This window comes from Cuculus canorus, chromosome 2 (assembly GCF_017976375.1).
Source record: "Cuculus canorus isolate bCucCan1 chromosome 2, bCucCan1.pri, whole genome shotgun sequence".
Taxonomy (NCBI): Eukaryota; Metazoa; Chordata; class Aves; order Cuculiformes; family Cuculidae; genus Cuculus; species Cuculus canorus.
In genome coordinates, this window is record NC_071402.1 from 157,762,961 (window position 1) to 157,788,762 (window position 25,802).

At 38.7% G+C, this 25,802-nt stretch overlaps 1 protein-coding gene across 4 annotated transcripts in view; it reads left to right on the forward strand.

Annotated features, from left to right (window-relative positions):
• Positions 1-21,232, forward strand: part of NKTR (natural killer cell triggering receptor) — a 46,916-nt gene extending 25,684 nt beyond the window's left edge. The window contains exons 7-17 of one of the 4 annotated variants that reach the window (XM_054058543.1): positions 2,566-2,595; positions 3,447-3,592; positions 4,831-5,056; positions 6,202-6,357; positions 7,651-7,738; positions 11,477-11,622; positions 12,591-15,521; positions 15,813-15,908; positions 16,229-16,288; positions 17,089-17,187; positions 18,800-21,232. In XM_054058543.1, coding sequence (XP_053914518.1) covers positions 2,566-2,595; positions 3,447-3,592; positions 4,831-5,056; positions 6,202-6,357; positions 7,651-7,738; positions 11,477-11,622; positions 12,591-15,521; positions 15,813-15,908; positions 16,229-16,288; positions 17,089-17,187; positions 18,800-18,878 — 4,057 coding nt within the window. In that variant the 3' untranslated portion in view covers positions 18,879-21,232. Of the gene's footprint in view, positions 1-2,438; positions 2,596-3,446; positions 3,593-4,830; positions 5,057-6,201; positions 6,358-7,650; positions 7,739-11,476; positions 11,623-12,590; positions 15,522-15,812; positions 15,909-16,228; positions 16,289-17,088; positions 17,188-18,799 lie in introns of those variants that run through there. The other 3 variants (XM_054058540.1, XM_054058541.1, XM_054058542.1) reach the window with 3 other exon arrangements.
• The last annotated feature ends 4,570 nt before the right edge of the window (positions 21,233-25,802 follow it).

Below are 25,802 nucleotides of genomic sequence, written 5' to 3' on the forward strand. Positions count from 1 at the left end.
AAGGCTGTGTCCTTTTCTTTCTGTTTTTTATCTTTCTTGTTTTTCTGAACATATTGTTATGTGCATTGAATCCTTTGATAGGACTGAGGTTCTTGGGTGGGGGGATAATAACGTGCTTTTATAAAAAAGATGCTTTTCTCTTCAGCAGTATCTTATTTACTTTAAACTTGAGTGAAGAAAGGTTTTTGTCCTGTAAAATACTTGCATAATAGTATATATATTGTAAGGCAGATTTTTTAGTGTTTTAAATTATAGACGTTCTGAACAGAATGGTTTAATAAAATATTATTTTGAGGGAGGAACTCTAGGTTCCTATAGCGCAAAGGCACTAAATGGGTTTTCTCCTGATTGAGTTTGGAAGCCAAAGCAAATGTTCAAGGATTGAAAGGCAGAATATATGCAGAAAACCTTGAAGTGGTCTTTTAAAATGCATGGTTACACAATAAATGTCGCATTACAGCCCTAACGTTGAGATAACTTTCAGAGGCACAGTAAGGAGCTGAGTTTCTGCTTCCCGTAGGAAGTCTGTTAAGTCACCTCAGCCCTTGTCGTACATCTGAAAAGCTTTCTTTTGGGATAATGCTTTTTCTTGTGTTTTCACTTCATGAAGAAATAGGTGGGAAAAATCCAATCCATTTTAGCAGTCGATTTGCCATGTAATGGCAGAAACCTCTACATGGGTTTTAACATGCCAGCTGTCCCCTTCTTTGCCTGTTGAGGATGAGTCTAAAGAAAGTATGTGTGTAGGCAATTTGCTCAGTTCATCTTCAAGTGCTTCTGCTGCATGGCAGGAGCACCTCACTATAGCGTTCACATCAAGTGTGGTTGAACCTATTGCTGTTTCTAACTAATTCTAAGCAATAAGTCTCATTTATTATTTGTTTCATTGAAGCAACTGACTTCTGTACAGTTTTCCACTACTTGAAATAAGCTTTATAATTAAGCCTGCTTAAACTGTTTACTTAACAGCAGGTGGATAACACAATTAACTTTTGCTTAAAGAACTTCCAAAAGTGTAAGAAGTTTTCTGTTTGTAGCAATATCCTGTATTAGCAAGGGAAAAGCAAAACATCCAGTACTATTGAGGAATTAAATGTTGCCCTGATAACATTTTTTTTTCCCCCCCTGTGTTAAACTGAAGTTTTCTGTATTATTTAGCGTTACAGAAGTTGGCATTTGGAGCTCGAAGTGATCAAGAGTATAAATACTCCTGATTCACAGTTCCATCTTCTGGCATGCATTCCCATACTGCAGTGTTTGTGACCTAATAGTTTAAGACTTGAGTGCAGATATGTGCTTAAGAAGTAGTAGTTTATTATAGCAGTGCAAAACTGACTTCCTCGTATCACATCTGTGTTACTGTAAATTTAGAAGAGGCATCTGTGATTGATTTTGAGAAAGAAGAGCTCATTAGAAGGAGTCTGGAAAGGCAGAGCTCATTAGAAGGAGCCTGGAAAGGCAAATTAGTGCCTGGGACGGGAGAGAGGAAGAATGTTTTCAAATATTAAAATAACTTCAAATGCAAATTTCCTTGACTCCTTAATTTATTGGGGAAAAAATAAAGATTAATGCAAGTTCCGATGTTCCTTACTGAATTTTATCTGGATAGCAAGGTACCCTATGCAACATCATGCAGGCTTACTCATAGAAGTAATTATCCTGTCTTTATTTTGGAAGAGGATATAGAGAGATACTACGTCATAGCATTATCACCAAAAAGGTGACTCTTAACATATAATTATATACTCGCAGCCTTCAATTTTCCAATTTGAAGTCAGTGTAGAAATTTGGCATAACTCCAAATGCCTTTTAGGATAGCATAGAAAATGGAACGTGGTTGCATTTCCCCTTCAGGCTAGAAACAGCCAGACAGGGGAAGCTGAAAAATAGGGATGAAATCTGCTTTTATCAGGGAAGTAAACTGTAGGGTAGCCTCGAGTGTCTGCTTGCATTGTGCTGCTCTTGCTTTTGGGAAGCCTGTGAGCTTAGTAGCTGAAGTGCTGTAGTCTTGGTTTTTAAAGATTGATGCATTGCTTTGTGTCTGAGCCATGAAGTAAATGGAGAGTAAGCAAGTAGTGGGGTGGGGAAGCAAAGAATCTATCATATGTGATAACTCTTCCTTTTCTAAATGAACTTGACTTTAAAGTGACCTTGTAGTGCAAAACCCCAACAATTTCAGAGACATTTAAATTCCATTAGTTACCCAGTACTTATTGCCAAATTGTATCTTCTCTGTGATTAAACACGTTAGCAAGTTACATTTGAATGTGTATTTAAAGACACTTATTTGAAGATTGTTTATTGCATGCATAAAATGATACTTGGAACAACTTTCAAGTATGTGCAGTTAGCTAAACTTCAAATCTAATGTAAATGTATAAAAAGACTGTATATAATCTGTAAAGTTTTTTTAGTTCCATGTATGTAACTGGTTTTTTTCACTATTTTTTTGTCTTACCTTCACCTCTTTTTTTTTTTTCCTGTGCCATTCTCTTCTTTTACTTCATCTGAATCCCTGATTTATTTTTTTTTTACCATCTTGCCATCTTGCTGTTTGTCAAACAGAACGACGAAACCTGCTCCTCATCTCGACGGGTAAGAATCCTTTATAGTTTATGGCTAAAATTTGAAGGTTGTGAGTCTTCAAATGTTACACTGAAAGTAGACAACAGTGGGGAAGCAAATTCTTAATTTTGGGGAAGAGTATGCAATAGGAGAACGTGGAAAACATAAGCTTCAGTTCTATAAAAATTCTGAGTTGCAACTTATTTTCTAAAACCGGTCAAAAATTGGAAGGTCTTAAATCCTAACATTCATTTCCTTAAAACTGGTTGCTGCCCAAATCCATAAGTCAGTGAATTGAATTGTCAAGTTTAATGTATATGGATAGTACTCTTGTTTTTGCGGCATGTTTTTAATCCCTCAAATATATTAGTTCCTGGAAGCATGAGTTATGGGGCAGATGGAAGAAAGACAGAGAAATATGGTACAGAACAAACTTGGCGATTACTTAATTATAACTGTTCCTGCAATGCCAATGGGAATTTATATGCTGGGTTAGTACAGACCTATAAATGCTGCTTCTCTGCACTTCTTTGTCATCTTTATATGACTCTTTATGTCTGTTGCACAAAATTACAACAGTAGAAGGATGGATTAGAAATGATGGATCTGTTTACCCTACCCGTGAGAAGAGAGTAGAATGACATCAAGTATTTGTCTCAAATTGAACTGGAGTGAACCTCTGTTTCATATTACATAAAATCTTACCATTTTTAAATGTAAAAGTAATAAAAATCTTAAGTTTAATACATTTTAAGAGGCAAATGATGCCAGTAAAGCTGAATGTTTCTATTTCAGGATGACTTTTAAAATCTGAAATTAATTAGAAAATAATTACAGTAATATATAAATGCCTGTTCTTTTGAAATATTTTATTTCTGCAGTGTACACGTTGTCTTTGGACTGGTTATTTCTGGGTTTGAAGTAATAGAACAAATAGAAAATTTGAAAACTGATACTGCAAGTAGGCCCTATGCAGATGTACGAGTTATTGACTGTGGGGTGCTGGTCACGAAATCAGCAAAAGATGGTAAGTGTGCTGAAGTTAACTGAATTTTGACCTTGTTTTCAGAGTGTTAAAATTATACCAGCATCAAGAAATCAATACCATGAGTCTCTAGAATCTTATTAATTCTTTTACGCCTTTAAAACTTAAATCTTGGTGTCGGTGAGGGAGGCACAGCAAAGGAAGAGGTTTTCTGACCTGAACCTTTGTGCTTTAGAAAACGTCTGCCTGCTTCCTGTTCTTCTTAACTAATTTGATCATAGTATGACATACACAAAGTAATTAGAATTTATTTTCTGAGTTTGAAAGATGGAGACACAAACATCAGCTTCTCTTGAAGTTTAATTTTGTGCAGTTTCCTAAGGTTTATTTTAAGGTCATGTAGTATTAATATATACAGCTTGTGTTGTCAACATAATTTTCGTTTTCATGAGAGCTCGTAGGGAATACATTATCTTAAATATATATTTGGACAGTTGCTGTGAAGTTGTAGAGTGTTACAATTTTGAGTTTTCTACTTCACTTTTGACTCTCCTTGAGGATAATGTGGTTATTGATGTCTTTTAGAGCAAGTCAAGAGGATAGGTAATGTAAAGCTATAAGAAGAGGATGACAAAGTTTAAGAAATAAGACGCATACTGAGGCCAGATCTAACTATTTCCTAAACTTTTTTTGGTAACCTGTGTGTTGATTTCTAAAGAAACTAGATTTTTTATTTTTTTTTTTTTTTTTTTTTTTACTATAAACGGTCTTTGCTTATGCGTGTGTTCTAGTCTAACCAAAAGATGTGAAGTTAGTGTTGTAACCTAAAATACATTTTCAAAAGAGAAAAGGGGCAGCCCTCCTTCTTAAAGTTATACTTGTTCCTCAGCCTGCCTTTATATTAGCTTGCAACAAATTAATGTTCAGCTTCACTTACCGAACCTTACTCTGTATTACTTTGGCTTTGCAGTGATACGTTGCCTTATAGGGTGGAAGGTGTGCATGAAGGTTCTTAGAGTTTACTTCAAAGCAACTGAAGGAATTTTTTTACATCTATATGCTGAAAAATATTTGTATGATTTTATTGGTATGTGTTTAAATTGGACGCGATTATAAGTCTTCTATTATACTTCAGTGCAACTCATTGAAAAAAGGTCACTCATCTGAAGCAGTACATGTGTTTAGTTATGTATATATTTTTAATCTGTATATTTTGTGCTGTATATACACACGCACCCATGCACATGTATACCCTGTAAATATAAAATATCTGCTTTTAGCTTTGGAGAAGAAGAAGAAAGTGTCTTCTGACTCAGAAGTTTCAGACTCCTCCTCTACTGCATCAAGTTCTTCAGAAACTTCATCAGAAAGTGAAGATGAAAATGAAAGAAGCAGAAGAAGAAGAAAGCGTAAGAGAAGAGCTAAAACCAAACAATCAAGAAAACGAAGAAGGGAAGAAAGGAAGAAAGAGGATCCAAGGTGCAAGCGAATCTCAAACCAAAGACGGTGACTAGGCTCTTAAATTTAAGAATTTCAGAAAAATCTGAGAAATTCTACTTATTTTTTGTGAATTACTCGAGTAATGAACATGAGGGGGCTTTTGTTCTATAAATTTGGATGTTGATGGTTGATTTTTGTAAAGAAACAAATCCAGACAAAAAAAACCGCTGAGCTTGTTGGAGGGATTTTTCTATGAAACAGTTTAAGTTCTTCGTAGATGGAAGTGGAGCAACTCCCAATTAAGCCTCCCCATCTTAAAATATAAGGTCAAGGGAGGTGATTCTTCCCCTCTACTCTGCTCTCCTGAGACCTCACCTGGAGTTCTGCATTCAGTGCTGGATTCCTCAGCACAGGAAGGACATCAATCTGTTAGACCGAGTCCAGAGGAGGGCTACAAAGATGACCAGAGGGCTGGAGTGCTTCCTATATGAGGACAGGCTGAGAGAGTTGGGATTATTCAGCCAGGAGAAAAGAAGGCTCTGGGGAGACGTTATAGCAGCCTTCCAGTACTGAAAGGGGATACAGGAAAGCTGGGGAGGGGCTCTTTATCAGGGATCACAGGGATAGGACAAGGAGTAACAACTTTCAGCTGAAAATGGGGAGATTTAGGTGAAATGTTAGGAAGAAATGTTTTTCTGTGAGGGCGGTGAGACTCTGACCCAGGTTGCCCAGAGAAGTCATGGGTGCCCCATCCCTGGAGGTGTTCAAGGCCAGGTTGGATAGGGCTTTGAGCAGCCTGATCCAGTGGAAGATGTCCCTGCCCATGGCAGTGGGGTGGAACTGCATGATCTTTGAGGTCCCTTCCAACCCAAACCTTTTCGTGATTCAGGAGTTGCTATGCCTGTGTTATAGTGGGATATTAGGCAAAAAAGGAGATCTTTTGTTTATATTTGACTGCATTGCAAAAACATTTCATGACAAACAACAAACTGAAAACAAAATTATTTTCTCTAAAGCAAGGACTGAAACTTCTTTCCAGTACTAGTGTACCATCTTTAGCGTAAAATGAATTGTTAGTGAAATATGTTTTGGTTTTTAAGGCATCTTAAGGCTCAGTGCATCCTATGAGCATGTTTTGGAATTTGCTCTGAAAAGCTATGTTTATCCATTGACGGTTAACTTTGATTTATCGACTTATTTTTTCCCCTTAGCAGCCTTTCTGACAAGAGTGATGCAACAGAAAAAGCAGTCGAAGTTAGCACAAAGAGGGACAAACCTGTGGTACGTCCTGAAGAAATTCCCCCAGTGCCTGAAAACAGATTTTTGCTGAGAAGAGATGTCCCTGTTGTCAATATAGAACCTGAACCGTAAGCATCGTGGAGCTTTCTTATTATGTTGACTTGGTGGGAACTCTGCATGAGATTTTCCTGCCAACGTTTTGTTTCTAGTACTGATGGATGTAGTGTCAGATTTTCTAAATGAGGTAATTTAATTGTTCTTTCTACAGTTTTCTTTGTAGTATTCCATACAACCCGTGTCAATGTATTTCAATGGAATCTAATATTACAGTTAGTTTCATTGGTCTTTAAGGATTATGTATGTTATACTCTTAAACTCAATTACAGATGATGCAGGGAAAAAAAAAGTAGTTCCAGAAATAAATTTGCAGTGTAAACCACAGCAAATATTTGATTGCAAGGGAGATTTGGCATTGGGAGAGGTGGTTTTCCGTCTTTCTTAGACCAAAGAAGAAATTTTAGCTCAAAATGAGTCAACCAGTATTTTGTGACCCATCTGTGATTTTGCAAATAATAGAAAATACTCTCCTTTTGATAGAAAGGAAGTCATGAGTTCACAAGTTACTTTCAGTTTGGTTTTGCCCTTCTACAAAATTGCAGTTGTTTTTTTTTATCAAATTTCTTTACTTTTGGATTCGGATGAGCTAATATGTTATGTGCCTAAATATGTCTAAAATCAGTTTGTGTTTTTTTTTAATTTGAGTTAAATTCAGTATAGACTCCTTTCCATGAAAGATTACTTTACTCATGTTTCCAATGCCTTAGCCTTGAAAGATGCAATTACTATTGCCCAGACTGTAAAAAGAAGTGCTGAATTGCCTAAAGAAGCAAGAGTTTAGAACCTTTAGATGAGGCCTGGAGCAGCCTGATCCAATGGAAGGTGTCCTTGCCTATGGCAGGGGGTTGGATGAAGATAATCTATTTAATGTCCCTTTCTATCCAACCCATCCTGATTCCATGGACCCATGGACTACCGTGAATTGGTGTTCCCTATGCTAAGACATTGCTGTGTAACTGCTGAGATCCTGAAACTCTTCTGTCCATGTTGTCCGTACAGTTTTCCATCAAACACAAGCTAACCTCTTCAGAAAATCCATGTAGCACTTTGAGTACTCTGCAAGTTCATTGTTAGCATTTATTTGCATGTAGAAATGTCAAACAGACTAAACATTTGGTTGAAAACAAGTGTATGTTGGTTTGCCTTTTCTTGCAGAACTGTGTGGCTTTTATTATTTCTCAGAGAATTCATGGAATTCTTAGTTCTGCTGTCTCAGAAATGAATAAGATGAACAGTTTGCATGACTGCCTTAAAATTAGTTGAAGTTTTATCCATATAAGCTCATATTTTATTAATTTATGTAGGAAGCTTCTTGATGCTACTCCAGTTCTGGCTGACCAGAAACCATCGGTCTCTAAATCTGGACGAAAAATTAAAGGAAGAGGCACAATAGTATGTGACAATTTATTTTTCTTTCCTCTCACTTAGAATATCTTCTCTGACCTTGAGCTTTGAATTTCCTTGGAGGCTTTGTGTGGCGCTTTAACTATTGTTGACATGTTGTAGATTGTAGTTCATTTTATAATGTGCTTTTTTTCCTATCCTTCTTGTTATTGTCTTTACTTAAAGATTGGTTGGGAAAACAAACGCTTACTTCTCAGCTATTCAAACATGAGAATAACAGTATTTCTTTTTAAATACTGAAATTAATTCAGCCAGATTAGTCCCACACAAGCTGCAAGTTCTAAAGTAATGAGAAGTGACAAGAGCTTTTACGCTTCTCCACTCATTGGATTTCCTTACTGTTTCCATTAAACCTGAGGACTGTAACACGTAACCATAGAAAAACCTCTTCTACAGTGTCCTAAGTGTATGCAGCCCCTTCGGATATGTGTCGCTTGTTCTCCTGAGCTCTGCTATTTGCATCTCCTAATGGTTGTCATGCATCACTGAGAAACATGCATCACTGAGAAACTTGACAGCATTGGCAGAATCACATTGCTTGTTCTGCTTTTTGACATTTTAAGTCAACCTTTTGTTTCCATTTTCTAGCTACTGTAGTTTGTCAGATTTTGTCAGTTGTCCAGGCTGAGATGAAGTCAGTATAATTTCACAGGTGATGCTGCATGGGCAAGAAGTTACCACTCCGCAGCGCTGGTCATGAATCATTTTTAAAGATGCACAGACTTGGTCCTTTTTCTTCCCCCTACTTTTCTCTCTGAAGACTCTTCCATTGTTCATGCAGATTTCATTTCAAATCTTGGGTATCCTGAAGAATTCTGCTCTACTCTAGCAAAAGTTTTCTTGTCTTTTTGCTAATAAACCACAGTATAGGACCCAAGAAGTGCACAGCTACACTGAGTTCTTTTCTCAGTCAGGATGGATGAAGGTATTGTGATCTGGTGAAGGGATTGAGTGGACCATTATTAAGCCTGCAGGTGACACTAAACTTGATGGAAGTGTTGATCTGCTTGAGGGGAGGGAGGGTCTGCAGAGGGATCTGAACAGGCCAGATTGATCAGCTGCAGATGATGGTATGAGGTTCAACAAGGCCAAGTGCCAGGTCCTGCACTTGGAACACAACAACCCCATGCAGCGCTTGGGGGAGAGTGGCCAGAAAGCTGCCTGGCAGAGAAGGACCTGAGGGTGCTGGTCAGCATGGCTGAATGTGAGCCAGTAGTGGCCCAGGTGGCCAAGAAGGCCAACAGCGTCCTCGGTTGGATCAGAACCAGTGTGGCCAGCAGGACCAGGGGAGTGACGGTGCCCCTGTATTTGGGACTGGTGAGGCTGCACCTTGAATCCTGTGTTTGGTTTGGGCCCCCTCAGTACGATAAAGACGTTGAGGTGCTGGAGTGTGTCCAGAGGATGGCAACAAAGCTGATGAAGGGACTGGAGAACACGGGTTATGCAAGGCAGCTGAGGGACCTGGGTTTGTGTGGCCTGAAGAAAAGGTGACTGAGGGGAGACCTTATTACTGTCTACAACTACCTGAATGGAAGTTGTAGCGGGGGGGGGGGGGTGGTGTTGGTCACTTCTCCCAGGTAGGAGGTGATAGGATAAGAGGACATGGCCTCAGGTTGTGCCAGGAGAGCTTCAGATTAGACATCAGGAAAAATTTTCTTCCCTGAAAGAGTTCTCAGGCACTGGCAGAGGCTGCCCAGGGAGTTGGTTGATTCACCATCCCTGGAGGGATTTAAAAGACAGACGAGGTGCTCAGGGATATGGTTTGTTAGTGGGCAGGTATGGTTGGACTCAATGATTTTAGAGGTCTTTTCCAACCAAACAATTCTATGAAAAGAGGTGGAATTTAAGTAAAGCTTTTATAGTTATGCCGTTGAGTCTGGTGTATTCCAAATTGTAGCATACCATGACTGAGCATATTCTTCTCCTTTAGAATGTTGTCCTGAATCAATTTAGCAGGCAGCAATTGGGTAACCATAAACCAAACCAAGGTTTGTCCTGCTAAATTGATTTTGCAAGTGGAAGTCCTCAAAATAAAAATTCTTACATAGAGAGGTCAATATCTGTGTAGCAGAAGACACTGTTCATTAGGATGGTCTTAACTGAGTCTCTTCTGAGCATGATTTTCTTATGTGATAGCCCCTGGATTTGAGAAGTACTTTTCTACTGATCCACAAGATGCAATTATTTTAAGCCACAAGATTAACAGCTTAGATGGTCTTAGCATGGAACAAGTATTGTAGTTTGGGCATTGCCTGAGAACCAACACTTATTTGCCAGCTTTGACATTAAATCTGATAACATTTTGCTCCATCTGACAGCTTTCATTTGTGTTTGATGCCTTTTATATCCACTAAAGGAAGCCTCCTAAGCAGAATTTTTGAAATATATATGTAATTAAAGACTTCTGGAAAAATAGCTTAAAGCTGAGTGGAATTGGCTTTGCCAGAGATTTGTGTGTCTGCATCTTGTTTTTCCTGTAATTTTGGCACCGTTTTGACAAAATTAACAATGAAAACCAGTGATATCAGAAATTTATTTAGGGCTGGATTGCGCCTTGATCAACCTGATCCAGTGAAAGATGTTGGTGGGGGTTGGAACTGGATGATCTTTAAGGTCCATTCCATTCCAAACCATTCTACAATTCACCTGTAAAAGTTTTGTTGTTTTTTTTTTTTTTAAGTCATTGATAGTAGCTTCAGCTAAAAGATTAAGGAAGATACAAATCTTCATGGCAGGTTATCTTTTTTTTTTTTGGATGTCTTACAGACTACTACCTGTAATTAACTGAATAAACAGATTCATTCATCTTTCTAGTTTTATTTGGGGGGCAATATATATATATATTTCATTTAGTGCTTGGTTTTGTAAGTGACTCAAAATAGTTGAGTAAAATCCAGATGCTTTTCTTTATTGAGTCAAGGAGCATTAGGTTCTTCACAGAATTTACATAAGTGTGTATCCAGCTGAGTAATGGAAAATAATGAGTTAGCAATATTAGAGGTTATTTTCTCTCTTACATAAGTAGCTCTTATTGCTCACTTAAATGCTGTCCCTAAGCACAGGTTTAAGTATGAAGCTTCATTTCTGCAGGGCTGAACAGCAGTAACTTTTGAAATCAGGGCCTGTCTTTACTCATTGAAGCAGTTAAGTGTCTGCTAAGCAAAGTGAAACATTTCTGCTTTAGTGTCTGGGAAAAAAAAAAGTTGGTTATCTGTAATAATTGTTGTTCCAAAACGTTTTACTTGAAGGCAATTCATGACCTCTTCCTCAAGCCTCCCATTTACGTTTTGAAAAAAAGGGTTAACTATTTGCCCCTCTCAAGCTTTGTGATATGCTCTCAGATTATGAAAAGGTACCATTAGCTCTGTAATACAGCCTCACATGCTGGATATATGCATGCCAAAAGTGGGTATTTTGGGCAGGAAATCTAGAATGCGTTTTCTTCAAAGACTGTGTGAACAATGTTGTCTGTCCTGTGTTATGAAGATGCATACAAAATCTGTGTAAGAGGCACTGTATTTTTGTCTATGTATGTATTTTTGTCTATGTATGTATTATTGTCTATGTATGTATTATTGTCTATGTATGTATTATTGTCTATGTATGTATTATTGTCTATGTATGTATTATTGTCTATGTATGTATTATTGTCTATATTATTTTCTATATATGTCTCTTTAAAAGTCTCTTTAAAAATCATGCAACTATCTATCTTTGTTTTCATAGCGGTATCACACTCCACCTCGATCACGGTCGTGTTCTGAATCTGATGATGATGAGAGCAGTGAGACCCCTCCTCACTGGAAAGAGGAAATGCAGAGATTGCGAACATACAGACCACCTAGTGGAGAAAAGTGGAGCAAAGGCGACAAGTAAGATTCTTACTACAAACTTAAAACATCTTATTTTTTTACACAAGCTTTATCAGGTTGCGTAGATGTACCATGTAGTTCATCTTGGAATAATTGATGTAAAAGGCTTCATGATTAACAAATTCCATTTAAATTCCAAAAACGAGAGGTAGAAAAATTACTCAAAACCCTTTCTGCTTTAGTAATGTGACACCAAATGAACACATGCTGAAGAGAGTCATAAAGTCAGAAGAGTTGTTCCTGATGTCTTGGATTCTTATGTAAGAAGTAATTAATTGATTTGTCCAGTTCCCGGTTGCTTCTTACAGAACTCGATTTCCATTAGCCTCAAACTTGATTATATGTTTTTTTTGGATGCCAAATCGGACAAGTGAATCCACCTATCGTATATTAAGCGTTAGTTCTGTGTTCTTTCTGCAGTTGCAGTCCTGCTCTTCAAAATATGATGACTTGATATTAAATGTGAGCTAAACCCCAGAAGAAAAACTGAGGAAAGCACATAATCAATATTGAATGATTGCATGTTTTTCTGATAAGTCTTTTTATATGCCGAGTGTGCTTGGTGTATTGCTGCATTGCATTGTACCAGCTAAAAGATTACTAAAATGAGATGGTGTTCTAAAATTTGTATTTAAACATGGTTTGCAAATGCCATACTTGTAAAAATCAAAGTCCTGTGGACTGTGTTAGTTAAAATAGTAAGTCCCTTCACGCAGGTTCTGTAATATGCAAAACTTGCTGATGTTGGCTGATTCACTTCTTACAGAGAGGTAGCTCAGTTGATAGTGATGTAATTCCTTATCTTAAAACAAGTGTAAGAAGCTCAATCAAAAGATAATTGTCTGGTAGTAAAAGGTGTGTATGTTAATTTTTTTTAATTGCGGTGGGGGGTGAGGAAAATAATTAGTTTACCTGGAGTTTTTAAAGATTTTTCCACTTAGTGTGGTGCTTATTTGCTTGTTCTCTAGGTTAAGCGACCCATGCACAAGCAGATGGGATGAAAGAAGTGCATCCCGGAGATCAAGGTCTTGGTCACATAACGGTTATTCTGATCTAAGTACTGTGAGATATTCCAGCCATCACAAAAAACACAGGAAAGAGAAAAAGAAGGTGAAACATAAAAAGAAATCTAAAAAGCAGAAGCATTTCAAGAAGCACAAACAAACAAAAAAAAAGAAAACATCAGGCTCATCAGATGTAGATTCCTCTCGTTCCTTCCTCAGGAGGACGAAATCATCCTGTGATCGTGAGAGGAAATCTCGTTCTTCTTCATTGTCTTCTAGACATTCATCCAGAAGAGACTGGTCTAAATCTGATAAGGAAGACCACAGTTCATCCACTTTATCAAGCAGAGGTACTCGATCATACTATAGGTCCAGATCCAGATCTAGGTCTAAGTCAAGATCTTATTCCCGAAGAAGTTCTAGATCAAGGTCAGCCTCTAAATCACTGCGTTCTCTAAGTAGGTCAAGGTCAAGTTCTAACCCTAGGCATCCAAAGGCAGTTTCCAATTCTCCACGAAATATTTCAACACGATTAAATGAAAATAAGTTGAACAAGACTGCTGAGCCTGTAAGAGCAGTTATACTCCCAAGTGATAAAGTTGTCGTACCACCAGTTGTCCCAGAAAACCTCCCTGTCATCCCTTTAAGTGATAGTCCACCACCTTCAAGGTGGAAACCTGGGCAGAAACCATGGAAGCCATCTTATGAGCGAATTCAGGAAATGAAAGCTAAAACAACCCATTTAATATCCACACAAACTAATTACAATTTAGTAGTAGTTAAAGAGGCTAATACTACTTCCTCATATCGTAAGCGAAAAAGGAGTTCAGATAGTGATCGAAGTGCTTATTCCAAATATCATAGTGACAGAAGCTCAGATAGTTCGAGAAGCAGGTCCTCTCGAAGTAGGTCATACTCAAGATCTTATACAAGATCTAGAAGTCCATCCAGCTCTAGGACAAAATCTCGTTCTTCTGGCAGATCCCCGTCACTGAGTAAATGCCGCAGTGACCGGTCAGGTTATAGTGAGTCAACATCTTATTATTCCCTTAGTGATGATGATAGACACAGAAACAAAAGAAAAACTGCATCAAATGATCAAAACGATCGGTCCCTTAAACTGAGACAAGAAACGAGCTCAGAAAGTACGCTCCCTTATAAGCGTACAAAAGACTATGATGAGTCTTCCCAAGAATTGAAAGAGAGTGACAGTTTATCATCTTCAGACATTTCTACTGACAGTGAGCATTCTGCCAAAGTAGTCCAAGAAAAAGAAGGCCGTCTTCAATTAGAAGGGAAAACTCAGCAACTGGATAAAAATAGCTTAAGTTCTGAGAGAGGTGAGGAGAGGTCTAAGTCTGAACAGGATTCTGATCATTCTAAAAGGAAAGCACCGAAGGAGAAATCTTCTGAGCAACCTAGAAGCAGTGCAAAAACTAAACGAAAATCCTATTCAGGTAGTAAGTGGGACTCTGAATCAAATTCTGAAAGAGGAGAGGCAAGGCCTAATAGGGCAGATTCCAGACCCCCTTCTAGTAAAGAAGAAGGAGAGGCCACATCAGGATCTGATACAGAGCTTAGCGTTACCAAAAGGATAAAAAAACAATCAAATTCTTCAGAACGCATTCTAGATTCTGATTCTGTGTGGAAGAGAAGTAAACAGTTGTCATCGTCTGAATCTGAGAGCTCTTGTTCGAGCTCAACAAACGTGAGAGGAAAGTCAAAAAAACCCAAACATGGATTGAAAAAAACTTTAAAAAAAACACATTCCAAAAAGGCAAAAGAAAAATCAAAAGGGAAAAAGGAGAAGAAACTCAAAGTTCAGAAAAGAAAAGAAATGTTTCATTGGCAGCCCCCTCTGGAATTTGGTGAAGAAGATGATGATGATGAGATAAATGGAAAGCTGCTTACCAAGGATGATAAAAAAGACAAGCAGCTTACTGGGAACGTAAAGGATAAAAATCAAGTTTATGAAAAGGATGAAATAGTCAAAGATAAAATGGGAAATGGTGAAAAGTCCTGTGCGGGTGAAAGCCTTTTTGGTAAAAACACAACAAGTGATGCCTCACCAGATCACAGTAACCTTAATAAAGATAGCATTGAAACAAATGCTTCAACCAGTATTTTAAACTCAGGAATAAATGTGACTGCTTGCAGGAATGAGATTAAACAAGCTGATGAAAGTAACCAGAATGGACTGGAAGATGTTATTCGGACAGATGATAACATGGAGATCTGTACTCCAGATCGTAGCTCACCAGGGAAGGTTGATGTGGACATTTTGTCTCCTGACATTCTCACTGTTAAACCTCAGGCTCGAAGTGCTGATATAAACAAAGATTTACAGGTTGAGACCCCTGAACCAGATGCTGTCAAGCTAGGAAACAATATTATAGACTTCATTAATACTAAGGAAGAAAAAGAGACTGGAATGCAAGAAAGTAACTCTGTCCCTGTGTCTGGTGCTAAAGACTGTAGTTCCAAAAGTGAAATAATTGAAAATACACAAAGCAATATCATAGATAACAAATGGAAGCCTTTGCAAGGTGTTGGTAATTTACAACCAGCAACAATTAGTACTGCTTCAGAAGTTAAGAGTGTGGCTTCAGCCCCAGAGCCTAAACCAGCAGGTTTAAGAATTGAAATAAAAGCTAAAAATAAAGTAAGGCCTGGATCTCTCTTTGATGAAGTTAGAAAAACAGCACGGCTGAATCGAAGGCCAAGGAACCAAGAAAGTTCCAGTGAGGAAGAATCTCCAAGTAGAGATGACAATAGCCTATCCAGGAGTCTCAGTAGGTCACGAAGTAAATCTGGATCTAAGTCCAGACACAGGACAAGGTCCGTATCTTACAGTCGCTCAAGAAGTCGATCCCGAAGTTCTACATATTCCTATAGGTAAGATGTTTGTGCTATTCCCACAGCCTCTACCATATTAACTTGAGAGATCTGATATTTTTAAGGCCTGGTTTTAATTCATGTTTTGTTTTAGGCAGCACTATATCGTTTAGCAAGTATGGAATAATTAGTTAGCTTAAAAGATAAAGCTGTGTAACGCTTTTGCTTCCTGTTTTCTGCTGTTCTTTTCTACAGTTACAGTCTACTTTGTAAGAGATCTCTTAGAGGTCTTTTCCAGCCTTAATGGTTCTATGATTCTATGTGCTTTTCAAAATTGCTCATTGATTGTAGGTCAAGAAGCTACACAAGAAGCCGAAGCAGAGGAAGGTACAGTACAGATCGGTCAAGAAGTCGAAGTAGTTCTTACCACAGTTACAAGAGTCGTAGGTGAGTTTCTGTAATCACAGGTGCCTTACAAAAACAGTAAATTAGGCACAGCAGTGTGATACTTCAGTCTCTGAATTGGAAATGTGTTTAGCTCTGTGTGCTGCAGCCTAAAGTTTCTACTTGGAATGGGCAAGTCAGAATAGATAGATTTCAGAATTTCCTGTTACTGAAAAATAATTGTCTAATGTTTTGTAGTAAGGATTGGTAATTCTGAGCAAACCGTGTTCCTCTCCTCTCACTCCCCCATCCTCCTCCTCTCTTAGCTTTTGTAATTAACCTAAAATAACTGAATTATCTGTCTGTGGTTTTGTTTTTGTCAGTCGAACCTATAGTAGAAGTAGATCCAGAAGTAGTTCTTACGGTCATCATAGTCGATCCAGGTATGGATTACATTTATTGCAGAGTTTGTATAAAGCTATACTTACTATAAAAATATCTTAGTATAAGGGTACTTCTTTATCAATGGTACTTAAACATAGCATTATCATGAAAAAGCTGGGGAGGGATGTTTTACAAGGGTATGTAGTGATAGAATGAAGGGGAATGGCTTTAAATTGGAAGGGGGAAGGTTTAGATTAGACATTGGGAAGAAATTCTTCACCATGAGGGTGGTGAGGCACTGGCACAGTTGCCCAGGGAAGTTGTGGATGCCCCTCCCTGGAAGTGTTTAAGGCCGGGTTGGATGGACCCTTGAGGGAGGTGGTGGGAGATGTCCCTGCCCATGGCAGGGTGTTGGAACTGGATGGGCTTTAAGGTCCCTTCCAACCTAAACGATTCTTCAGTTCTGCAATTGCAACTTGGATCAAAGCAAAATCAACATAAGGCACTTAAGCTGGAAATAACAAAATCATCTTGGCATTACAGTTACAAGTGATGATGTGAAATAAGTAACAGTGAACTCGTATCCCTTTATTGTCAAAATAAAATTCAGTTAGAGATGGAATCACTTTGTTACTTGTTTTCTGAAGTGTTAGCAAACAAGATTTTTGCTGCATCTACAATTTGTAGGGAAGACAGAACTTTTTAAATGCTTAGTCTTATTTAGATTAATAAATCTGAGATTTTAACTGTTGCTTTGAAGACACATCTCTGTATATAAGTATCTCTAAAACATGCATTTAAGAGAAACAGCATTTTAGACAAATAGAGAATTTACAAGAACTTTCTTTTCTCTTTAAAGTAGGTCATACACTTATGATAGTTACTATAGCAGAAGTCGAAGTAGAAGTAAAAGGAGTGACAGCTATCGAAGATCTAGAAGTTACGATAGGCGATCCAGGTATGTTTTTGCTAGTGTGACTTTGACATTGTATATATGCAAAAAAATTTGCTAAATACATACTTACGGTGTTCATCAAAGCTAATGGCTTTTCCCTACAAGCATAAAAGACAGCGTTACCAAAAGTGACAATTAAAAACAATTAAAATTAGAGCAAGTATCTGAGTGACAAATCAGAATTTCTAATATACTAATGTGTGGATGAAGAAACTAGAATAAGAAAAATTTGAGAAGGCTCCAGTTCATCGTATGTATGTATTAAAAATAAGCAGGTTTGGGAGTTCCAATAACTTTAAATATTTCTTAAAAACTGCAGAGAACTAACTCTCAAGATTTAAATGAAGTGCCCTGTTAAGGATTAAAAACTACCTGGTATGCAAAGAATTCCATTGGGTGGTAAATTCTTCTTGGTTAGACTGCAAAAGTGGATTAAAAAAAGAAGCATAGAAGGGAAATGAAAAATTGCAGTGCTCTCTGGGATTAAATTTTTACATACTTTGAAAGAGCATTTTACCTATGAATCCAGTGTGCTGCTGAATTTAGGATAAGTTTTATTCTACTCAGTCCAGGGGAATTATATAAGTTTAAGGGAGCACATTTCACAAAGGAGAGAAGTGGAACAGGAGAGAAATAGATGTAGTGAGCATGTATCAGTGATGATTTGTCTTGTACCTTTTAGTATGTCTCATATTAGTCACTAGTGAATCAAGCAGATCTCAGACCACTGTAAATGTTCATCCTTTGCTGTCCTCATATTCATTTTTTTACAGTTTTGTATCAACTCTTAATGGACTTTGCTCTCACCCTTCCCCCAATCTAGTTCTGACAGACAACTTTCGTCGATGTTTGAGGGACAATTAATGAGCTTAACAGAGAGTGTGGAAATAGACTTAAAGTCATTGTTTTAGGATGTTGGAAAGCTTCAGAGAAACAATGTTGGGTTAGGATATGCTCGTCTTTCACTTAGAAAGCTTTCTTTACATGCACAGAGCTAGAAAATCTGTCATGGAAGTTTATTCTGTGTAATTTAAATATGTCCTGTGGTTTGTCTGAAACCATCTGGACTCGATCTTGATGTTTGGCCAGGTGCTGAGCTTCGAATTCTTCTGAAGAAGCGAAAACATTTTAATCTACAACTTCCACACACACACTCCTGTTGTGTTTATGGGGCCTAATTCTCAAGACCCTTCTTCAAACAAAACCCTGCAACATAGAAAGAAAGGATTTGTGAAATTATCTCAGTTGAGAAAGACTTGCAATATGAAAAGCAAATATTTGTTAGAATATACTTCTCAGTCAGCTATTAACATTTGCAAAACCAGTTACTTTGGATGATTTCTTAGCTGCATCAGAGGAAGCAAGAAATTTTGTAGTTACAAGCACAGTTTAACTTCAGTTAGACAGGATTTTCATCATGTAAAGTTAATAATTATCTTAATTTTGAGTGTCCCTTAAGGACTAATTAAGTTATGTGAAATGTGATGCTGTAGAAGGCTTATTCTGTGTTTTCTTCTTGTCTCCTGTGTGTCTGTCTTGATGATTTTTCATTTTGTTTGATGCAATTTTGAAGCCCTAAATATGATTTTGAGGCATTTTCATCTTTTCTTTGTAGATCTTATGGCTCTGACAGTGAAAGTGATCGCAGTTACTCTAACAATCGAAGTCCCAGTGAAAGCAGCAGATACAGCTGAAAATGTTTCTTTGACAATGAAAACTATTTAATAAGTTGTCAGTGTTATGTTAAACTGTTTTGACAGTGTCACAAGTGAAGTTGAAGAGTGTTTACCGAGTTAGCTGAAGCTTTACGATTTAACAGAGAACTCGACTGACTCTTCACTTACAGAGAGAAGTACTGAGCTCAACTGAACTGATTTTTTTTTTTTTTTTTTTTAATGTCAAATGCTACTTTTACAAAACAGAAGAGAAAAACAGTTTGCTTTCCTGGAAGTGGATTTTCCAAGCCATGAACGACACTTTAGGTGAATTTCCTTCTACCACTTTTCTGGACGCAGCAGTCAGTACTGTTTTGAAGTAGTTTTATAAACACCTTTGGGCTTTCTGCCTGTTAATATTACCTATATGCTAGCAACTATAAAACTGTGAAGATTTCTGACAAAGGCTGCCATTTCTAGTTTATTAAAATGCTTTTTTTTTAATGCTGGAAGATGGGTTCCATGCTGTCTTGTTTGTTTATTATTGCATTATATATGGTATATACACAAGAGCTAGGTGATGGAAACAAAGTCTGCCACTCTGTCTTAATCCTTGCTGTGCTGTGATGTTACAGCCGTCTGGTGAAAACGATGAGATGATACGCAGTGGGAATTATGAAACCGACAAGCCGTGAGCAAAAGTGTGATTGAATGCATTTTGATCTTAATATCCAACTTGTCTAAACTTTTCTGTGCAAGAGTGAATTTTGTGATAAACAGCAATGTTCCTAAGACTCTAAAAGAAGCATTTCTAAACACACTTTGAACTTCATTTGAGTTAATATTACAGTGCTTGGCTTACTTCAACCCCTTCTGAAGGTGAATGTTGTAAACTGTTGAGTATATCATGAATTTGTTCAAAACACCTTAAAAAAACTTAAGTGGTGATAACTTTTTGGGTAAACAAACCATAATGGTTCCTTTATAAAACATCTGTAGGTGTATCCTGTTTTCCATAGGGAATATCAGATATTGATATTGCAGATATTCAACTACGTATTATTAAAGTGATACGACTACAAAAAATACTGGTATGCCTGATAAAAAGCATGGACAATACTTTCAGCATCAAGTTTAATACCAAAAATGACTCTGTTACAGGTAAACGGTTTGCTAGATTTAAGTCGAAGAGCATTGAGTAATTCTTGCAATATTCTGATTGAGTTGATTTAAAATAATTTGTAAAGTTTTTTCAGTGTTTAGAAAGTTGTGTACTAAGAAACAGGTTTTTTTAATGGCATAATGTAACCTGAAAAGTGGAGTCTGTAGTGAACAGACTAACATAGCTTTATTACAGCTAATGAATACTGCTGTATTATAATAGTTTTCATTACTGACTTTCTGTAATATCTTGAGATGCTTTCATTTTCTTAAATGCTTTCAAATATTAAAAATGATTTTTTTTAATCTCATCAGGACCCAGCAGCTTTGAAAATTAAAAGTGCTAATTTCTTAGACGTCAATTCATACTGTTTCTTTGATTGAATTAAGCTATCCAAAATCAGCTTTTGGTACAGTTCTGAAACATGAAAAGGGAGTTCAAAGTGAAGTTTGAAAACTGTAATGATGCCCTCTACTTCTGTCCCTGAACAGCTGAATAAGGCATTTGGATGCAGGTTCCTAAAACTGAATTTCTTTATAGAAGAACCCAAATTTCTGGACTTAAACCCTTCATACTCTTGTAGTTCAATGAAAATGTCTGTGTATGTAATCCTTTTGAATCGATGGTTTGTAAGCTTCTTATACTGTTTAACATAAAGTCAGTATGCATTTACAAACACGTTCCTAACAAGTAGGAGCTATGTCAGAGGCCTCAACAAATATTTCATTGCTAATTCAAGCAGTTTCATAGTTCTAAGTTACAAATGTAACTTACTTTTTCCCTTACTGAGGAAATAGAAATAGTGGACTAGTGGTGTAGCAAAATACACAAATATAAACATTGCCATTCAGGAAAAAAACTGCTCCAGAAGTGGACTTTGTCACAATTCAGATTGGAGTTGACTTTTTAGTTTTTAAGGTCGGGAAAAGGTAATAGAAATAGGGTCAGTGAGTTAATTGTTATTGTCCGAAATTACTGCAATGTGACTAATATCTATTTCATGTCTTGAATTAAAGCTTTGCAAAGAAATTCCATCTGGTAGGTGGTTGGGAAGGAGTGAGAGGGAAGGGAGAAGAAAGTATTTTTACTTAGTGAAGTCTGTTAAATTGTACTTCAGATAGGGAATGTACCCCGATATGGTTTTCTAACGTTGGTCTATGGTTTTACAATTTTGTTATTCGAAAGTAGTTGCTGTTTGTAAAATAAACTTTTGTATATATCTGCAAGTGCTGTTTTCTCTACATCTCGAAAAATCTGTTGCTGTTTGAGAGGAACAGGCAGGAAAATTAAACTTTTATACTTCGGTTTCTCTACCTGCTTTTGTCCCTTACAAGCCCATGTAGAAGCTGCCTTTCCTTCTCCTGACCTACAGAGAGAACGATTCCTTGGCAAGACTCTGTACTGGGTTTACATAATTGTCGTTGGAGGAACAAATATTTGGAAATTTCCATGTGATTTGAGGTCTTGCCATTTCCTCAAGATGTATCAAAGGTTCCTATCTGTTGTGCAAAGATACACTTAGCACATGTAGAGATTTCCGTGTAGATCTTCTGAGTTTAACTACTTCGCTAAATATTCTTTCCTAAGTACACATTCCCACATCGTTTCCGTAGTATATTGGAAATGTGGTATTAGTTCAAGTCAGCAGATGTAATGGCTCAGTGGACTAATCCATTAGTCTTTTAGACCTTCTGTTCCAGAAAAACTGCTATTTTCCAATGAAATCCAGCTTTGCCCTAATGGAAAGGCTAATTGCCATGATCTGAGGTAAAAAGGACAATGGGAGGGGGGTGTTTCCTTGTTGTTTGATTTAGTCTTTAGAGTGGTCTGGTTAACCTTGCATTTCCCAAACTTTGGAGGACTGCCTTTAAGGAGGAGTCACAATGAATCCCTGGCAGGAAAAGTAGGAACTCCGGGTGACAGGAGCTATATTAGCAATGAAAGGTGTTAAAAAATGGTAATTTAAGGTAGGGGAAGGATGAGTATCTATATCAATGACAGCAAACAAACACGATAGTGTGAGAAACGTTTGGACCATCTCCGTGTCGCAGTGCAGTGTAAAACTGTCTCGGTCTTCCTTCTTAAAGGGAGGTTGGCAAAAATCCCTTTAAATGCCTAAGGTTGCTGTTTGTGGTTTTAAAAAAAAAATCTTCTGTGCCCAAATTAAACATCAGGATCATGGGGCTCCTCTCAGGTGCTGCGGACCTGCTGCCATAGAGGTCAAACCATCACCTTGAGCCAGCTCCGGCAGCGAGCAGGAGTGCGGGGAGGAGGCTGAAGGCAGGCGCCGTGCTGGAGCACTCAGTGTTAAAAATAGAGTGGCTGACACCTGCTCATGTATTACTCATTAGTGACATTCTTCTATTAAAATAAGTCTTAAGTCCTGCAATATAGTAAAATTATTGAGCATAAGAGGTTTCATCTGGGGAGAAAAAAGGGGGAGGAGTTCTAAATAAGGTTACATCTGCGTCCGTTCGGTGGTTTTAACAATAGATGGTCCTACATTGCACACGAATATTGTTGTGTTCTGTCTCCGGTGGCAGGTGAGTGACTCAATTTGTTTAGAATAAGACAATATTAAGTGAGCCACCTGCCTCTCAAACAGCCCATTCTTACAAAGCTCGTATTTACGTGGCAGCAGCCTAAGCGCACTGTTCCTATGATAGTGGCATGCAGAGAGGTTTCCTTCCTACTGTATCACGTTTAAACAAGGGCTATTTGTGTCCTTGCACTCGAGGGTAAGAAGCGTTTCAAGTGCTCTTTCAGGAGATCCCCAAGTATCTGACAGCATATTAAATTTCTGTTGATGGCTTTGTGTGGTTTGCAATGATCACACTCGCAGTTTGGAGCAGATCGCACTATTTAGATGACCTTGGGCTGCACTCTGGAATCCAGCTGGTGTAATTTCCAAACTGAACACTGCCTGGGATTTAAATCATGAGAAGATAAAGCTTCGCATGCTCCACCCCTACTTAGCATCCATATAAATAATTTTTTTTTATATGGTTGTGACACAGTAATGATTTTCCACCTGGGTTTAAAATGCTTTGGGCTGCTTAACCGAGGTAAGGTCAGACTGATTAAAAATCATGCAGACTATTAAAGGGACCAAGTCTTGGATTTAATAATGTCTGTGTAACCCCTGTGAAGTAGACAGGATTGCATGTGTGAAATCAGACAGCCCGTGGTTGTTTGAGTTTAGTTTTTTTTAATGAAGGTGATGGTGCATGTGCAGAAAAGGGGTGGGTGTTAATTTGATGTCAATTAATATTTCTGTTGCGATGTGTGCCTGTCCTTGAGGATCATGGTTCTGCCTGAGCAACCCAATGTCCTTGCCTAAAGGATGGTCTGATATGGAGAGTCCTGACCTCAATGCAGCTTGTAGACGCTTGTGGTTCCCACCCTGGCATTATGTCCTGCAAAAGTCGTAGAATCAAAGAATAGTTTGGTTGGAAGGGACCTTAGAGATCATCCATTTCCAACCCCCTCGCCATGGGCAGGGACATCCCACTAAAATAGGCTGCCCGAGGCCCCATCCAACCTGACTTTGAATACCTCCAGGGATGGGGCAGCCACAACTTCCCTGGGCAACCTGTTCCGGTGCCTCACCACTCTCATCGTGAAGAAATTCCTCCTTATGCCTAAATCTGCCCCTCTCCAGTTTATACTCATTGCCCCTCATCCTGTCCCCACAAGCCTTTGTGAACAGTCCCTCACCAGCTTTCTTGTAGCCCCCTTCAGGTACTGGAAGGCCGCTATAAGCTCTCCTCAGAGCCTTCTCTTCTCCAGGCTGAACAACCCCAACTGTCAGCCTGTCCTCATATGGAGGTGCTCCAGCTCTTCATTAACTCCTTGACTACCGTTCTACTTGGGTTTTGATGTCCTTCCAGCTCTTTGTGCACCCTGTTGGAGAGGACAAGGAAGAGTTCTCCCACTCTCCTAGTGCCTTAGCTGCCTGTCCCCATCAGGCATCATCTACATAACTTCTCCCTGATGTCTTTTCGAAAATGAGCCTGAAAAAATCCTTGAGGAGGATTGGGAAGATCCTTGGGAATGGGATAGGACAAGGGCCCAATCACTGCACTTCCAGGAATGATGCCTGACACTTGTGAGAATGTACCAGTGAGATGAATCAATCGATGGAGGCTTTGGGGTCTTCAGGTACTGGTTAAAGAAGAAGTGAAAAAAGCAAACCTGTTCTATTGAGGGGGTAGATATTAGGCTGAGATGAAGTCATTATAATTTCATAGGCGGTGCCGCATGGGCAAGAAGTTACCGCTTCGCAGCACTGGTCATGAATCATTTTTAAAGATGCACAGACTTGGTGCTTTTTTCACCCCTACCTTTCTCTCTGAAGACTCTTCCACTGTCATGCAGATTTCATTTCTACCTCAAGTGTTGGATATGCTGAAGAGTTCTGCTCTGCTAGCAGAAAGTTTTCTATCTCTTTGCTAATAACCACAATACAGGGCCCAAACAGTGCATGGCTACACTGGTTGTTTTTCTGTCAGGATGGGTGAAGGGATTGTGATCTGGTGAAGGGATTGAGCGTACCTTTAGTAAGTCTGCAGGTGACACTAAACTTGATGGAAGTGTTGATCTGCTTGAGGGTAGGGAGGGTCTGCAGAGGGATCTGAACAGGCCAGATTGGTAATCTGCAACGGATGGTATGAGGTTCACCAAGGCCAAGTGCCAGGTCCTGCACACAGCAACCCCATGCAGCGCTCCAGGCTTGGGGAAGAGTGGCTGGGAAACTTCCTAGTAGCGAAGGACCCAGAGGTGTTAGTCAAAAGTGGCTGAACATGAGCCAGCAGCGGCCCAGGTGGCCAAGAAGGCCAATAGTATCTTGGCCTGTATCAGAAAGAGCGTAGCCAGCAGGAGCAGGGAAGTGATGGTGCCCTGTTCTTGGCACTGGCTAGGCTGCACCTCGAATCTTGTGTCCAATTTTGGGCCCCTCACTGCAAGATGATGTGTTGGAGTGTGTGCAGAGAAGTGCATCGAAGCTGGTGAAGGGCCTGGAGAACAAGTCTTATGGGGAGTGGCTGAGGAAACTGGGGTTGTTTAGCCTGGAGTAGAGGAGGCTGAGGCTGCCTACAACTGTCTGAGAGGAGATTGTAACGAGGCGGGTGTTGGTCTCTTCTTCCAAGTGACAGGCGATAAGACAAGAGGAAATGGCCTCAAGTTGCAGCAGAGAAGTTTAGATTGGATATTAGCAAAAATTTCTTCACCAAAAGGGTTATCGAGCACTGGAACAGGCTGCGCAGGGAGGTGTCACTATCCCTGGAGGGATTTCAAATAGGTAGAAGAGACGCTCAGGGATATGGTTTAGTAGTGGACAGGTACAGTTAGACTTGATGATTTTAGAGGTCTTTTGCAACCCAGCTATTCAATGATTCTATGAAATACGGAGGACTCTTGTTCCAGCTTCTCCACAGCCTCTGTCAGAGTCAGCTGCAAAGCTTTCCTACAATAAAAGTAATGGAGCAGTGGTTATGACTAAGTTGCAGGTGCACAAAGAAGAGAAAAAACAAGAGGACAAATATACGATGCTTTCTCAGTAAACTTAGTGGACCCCCGTGTTTAATAATGGCTGTGTACAGCAGTTGTGGATTTTGGTATTTAATCTCTTTGTACTGCTGAGCTCTGCAGCATGATGGCTTCTACCTTTTAAAGAAACAAAAACTGGGGCCAGGGAATTAATTTTTTCTACTGGAACACGGAATTTGATAGTTTCACTGAATGTCCTTAGTTCTCATTTTGAAAGAAATAGCAAGCAACGGTTCCGTGGTCACTTCATTTTG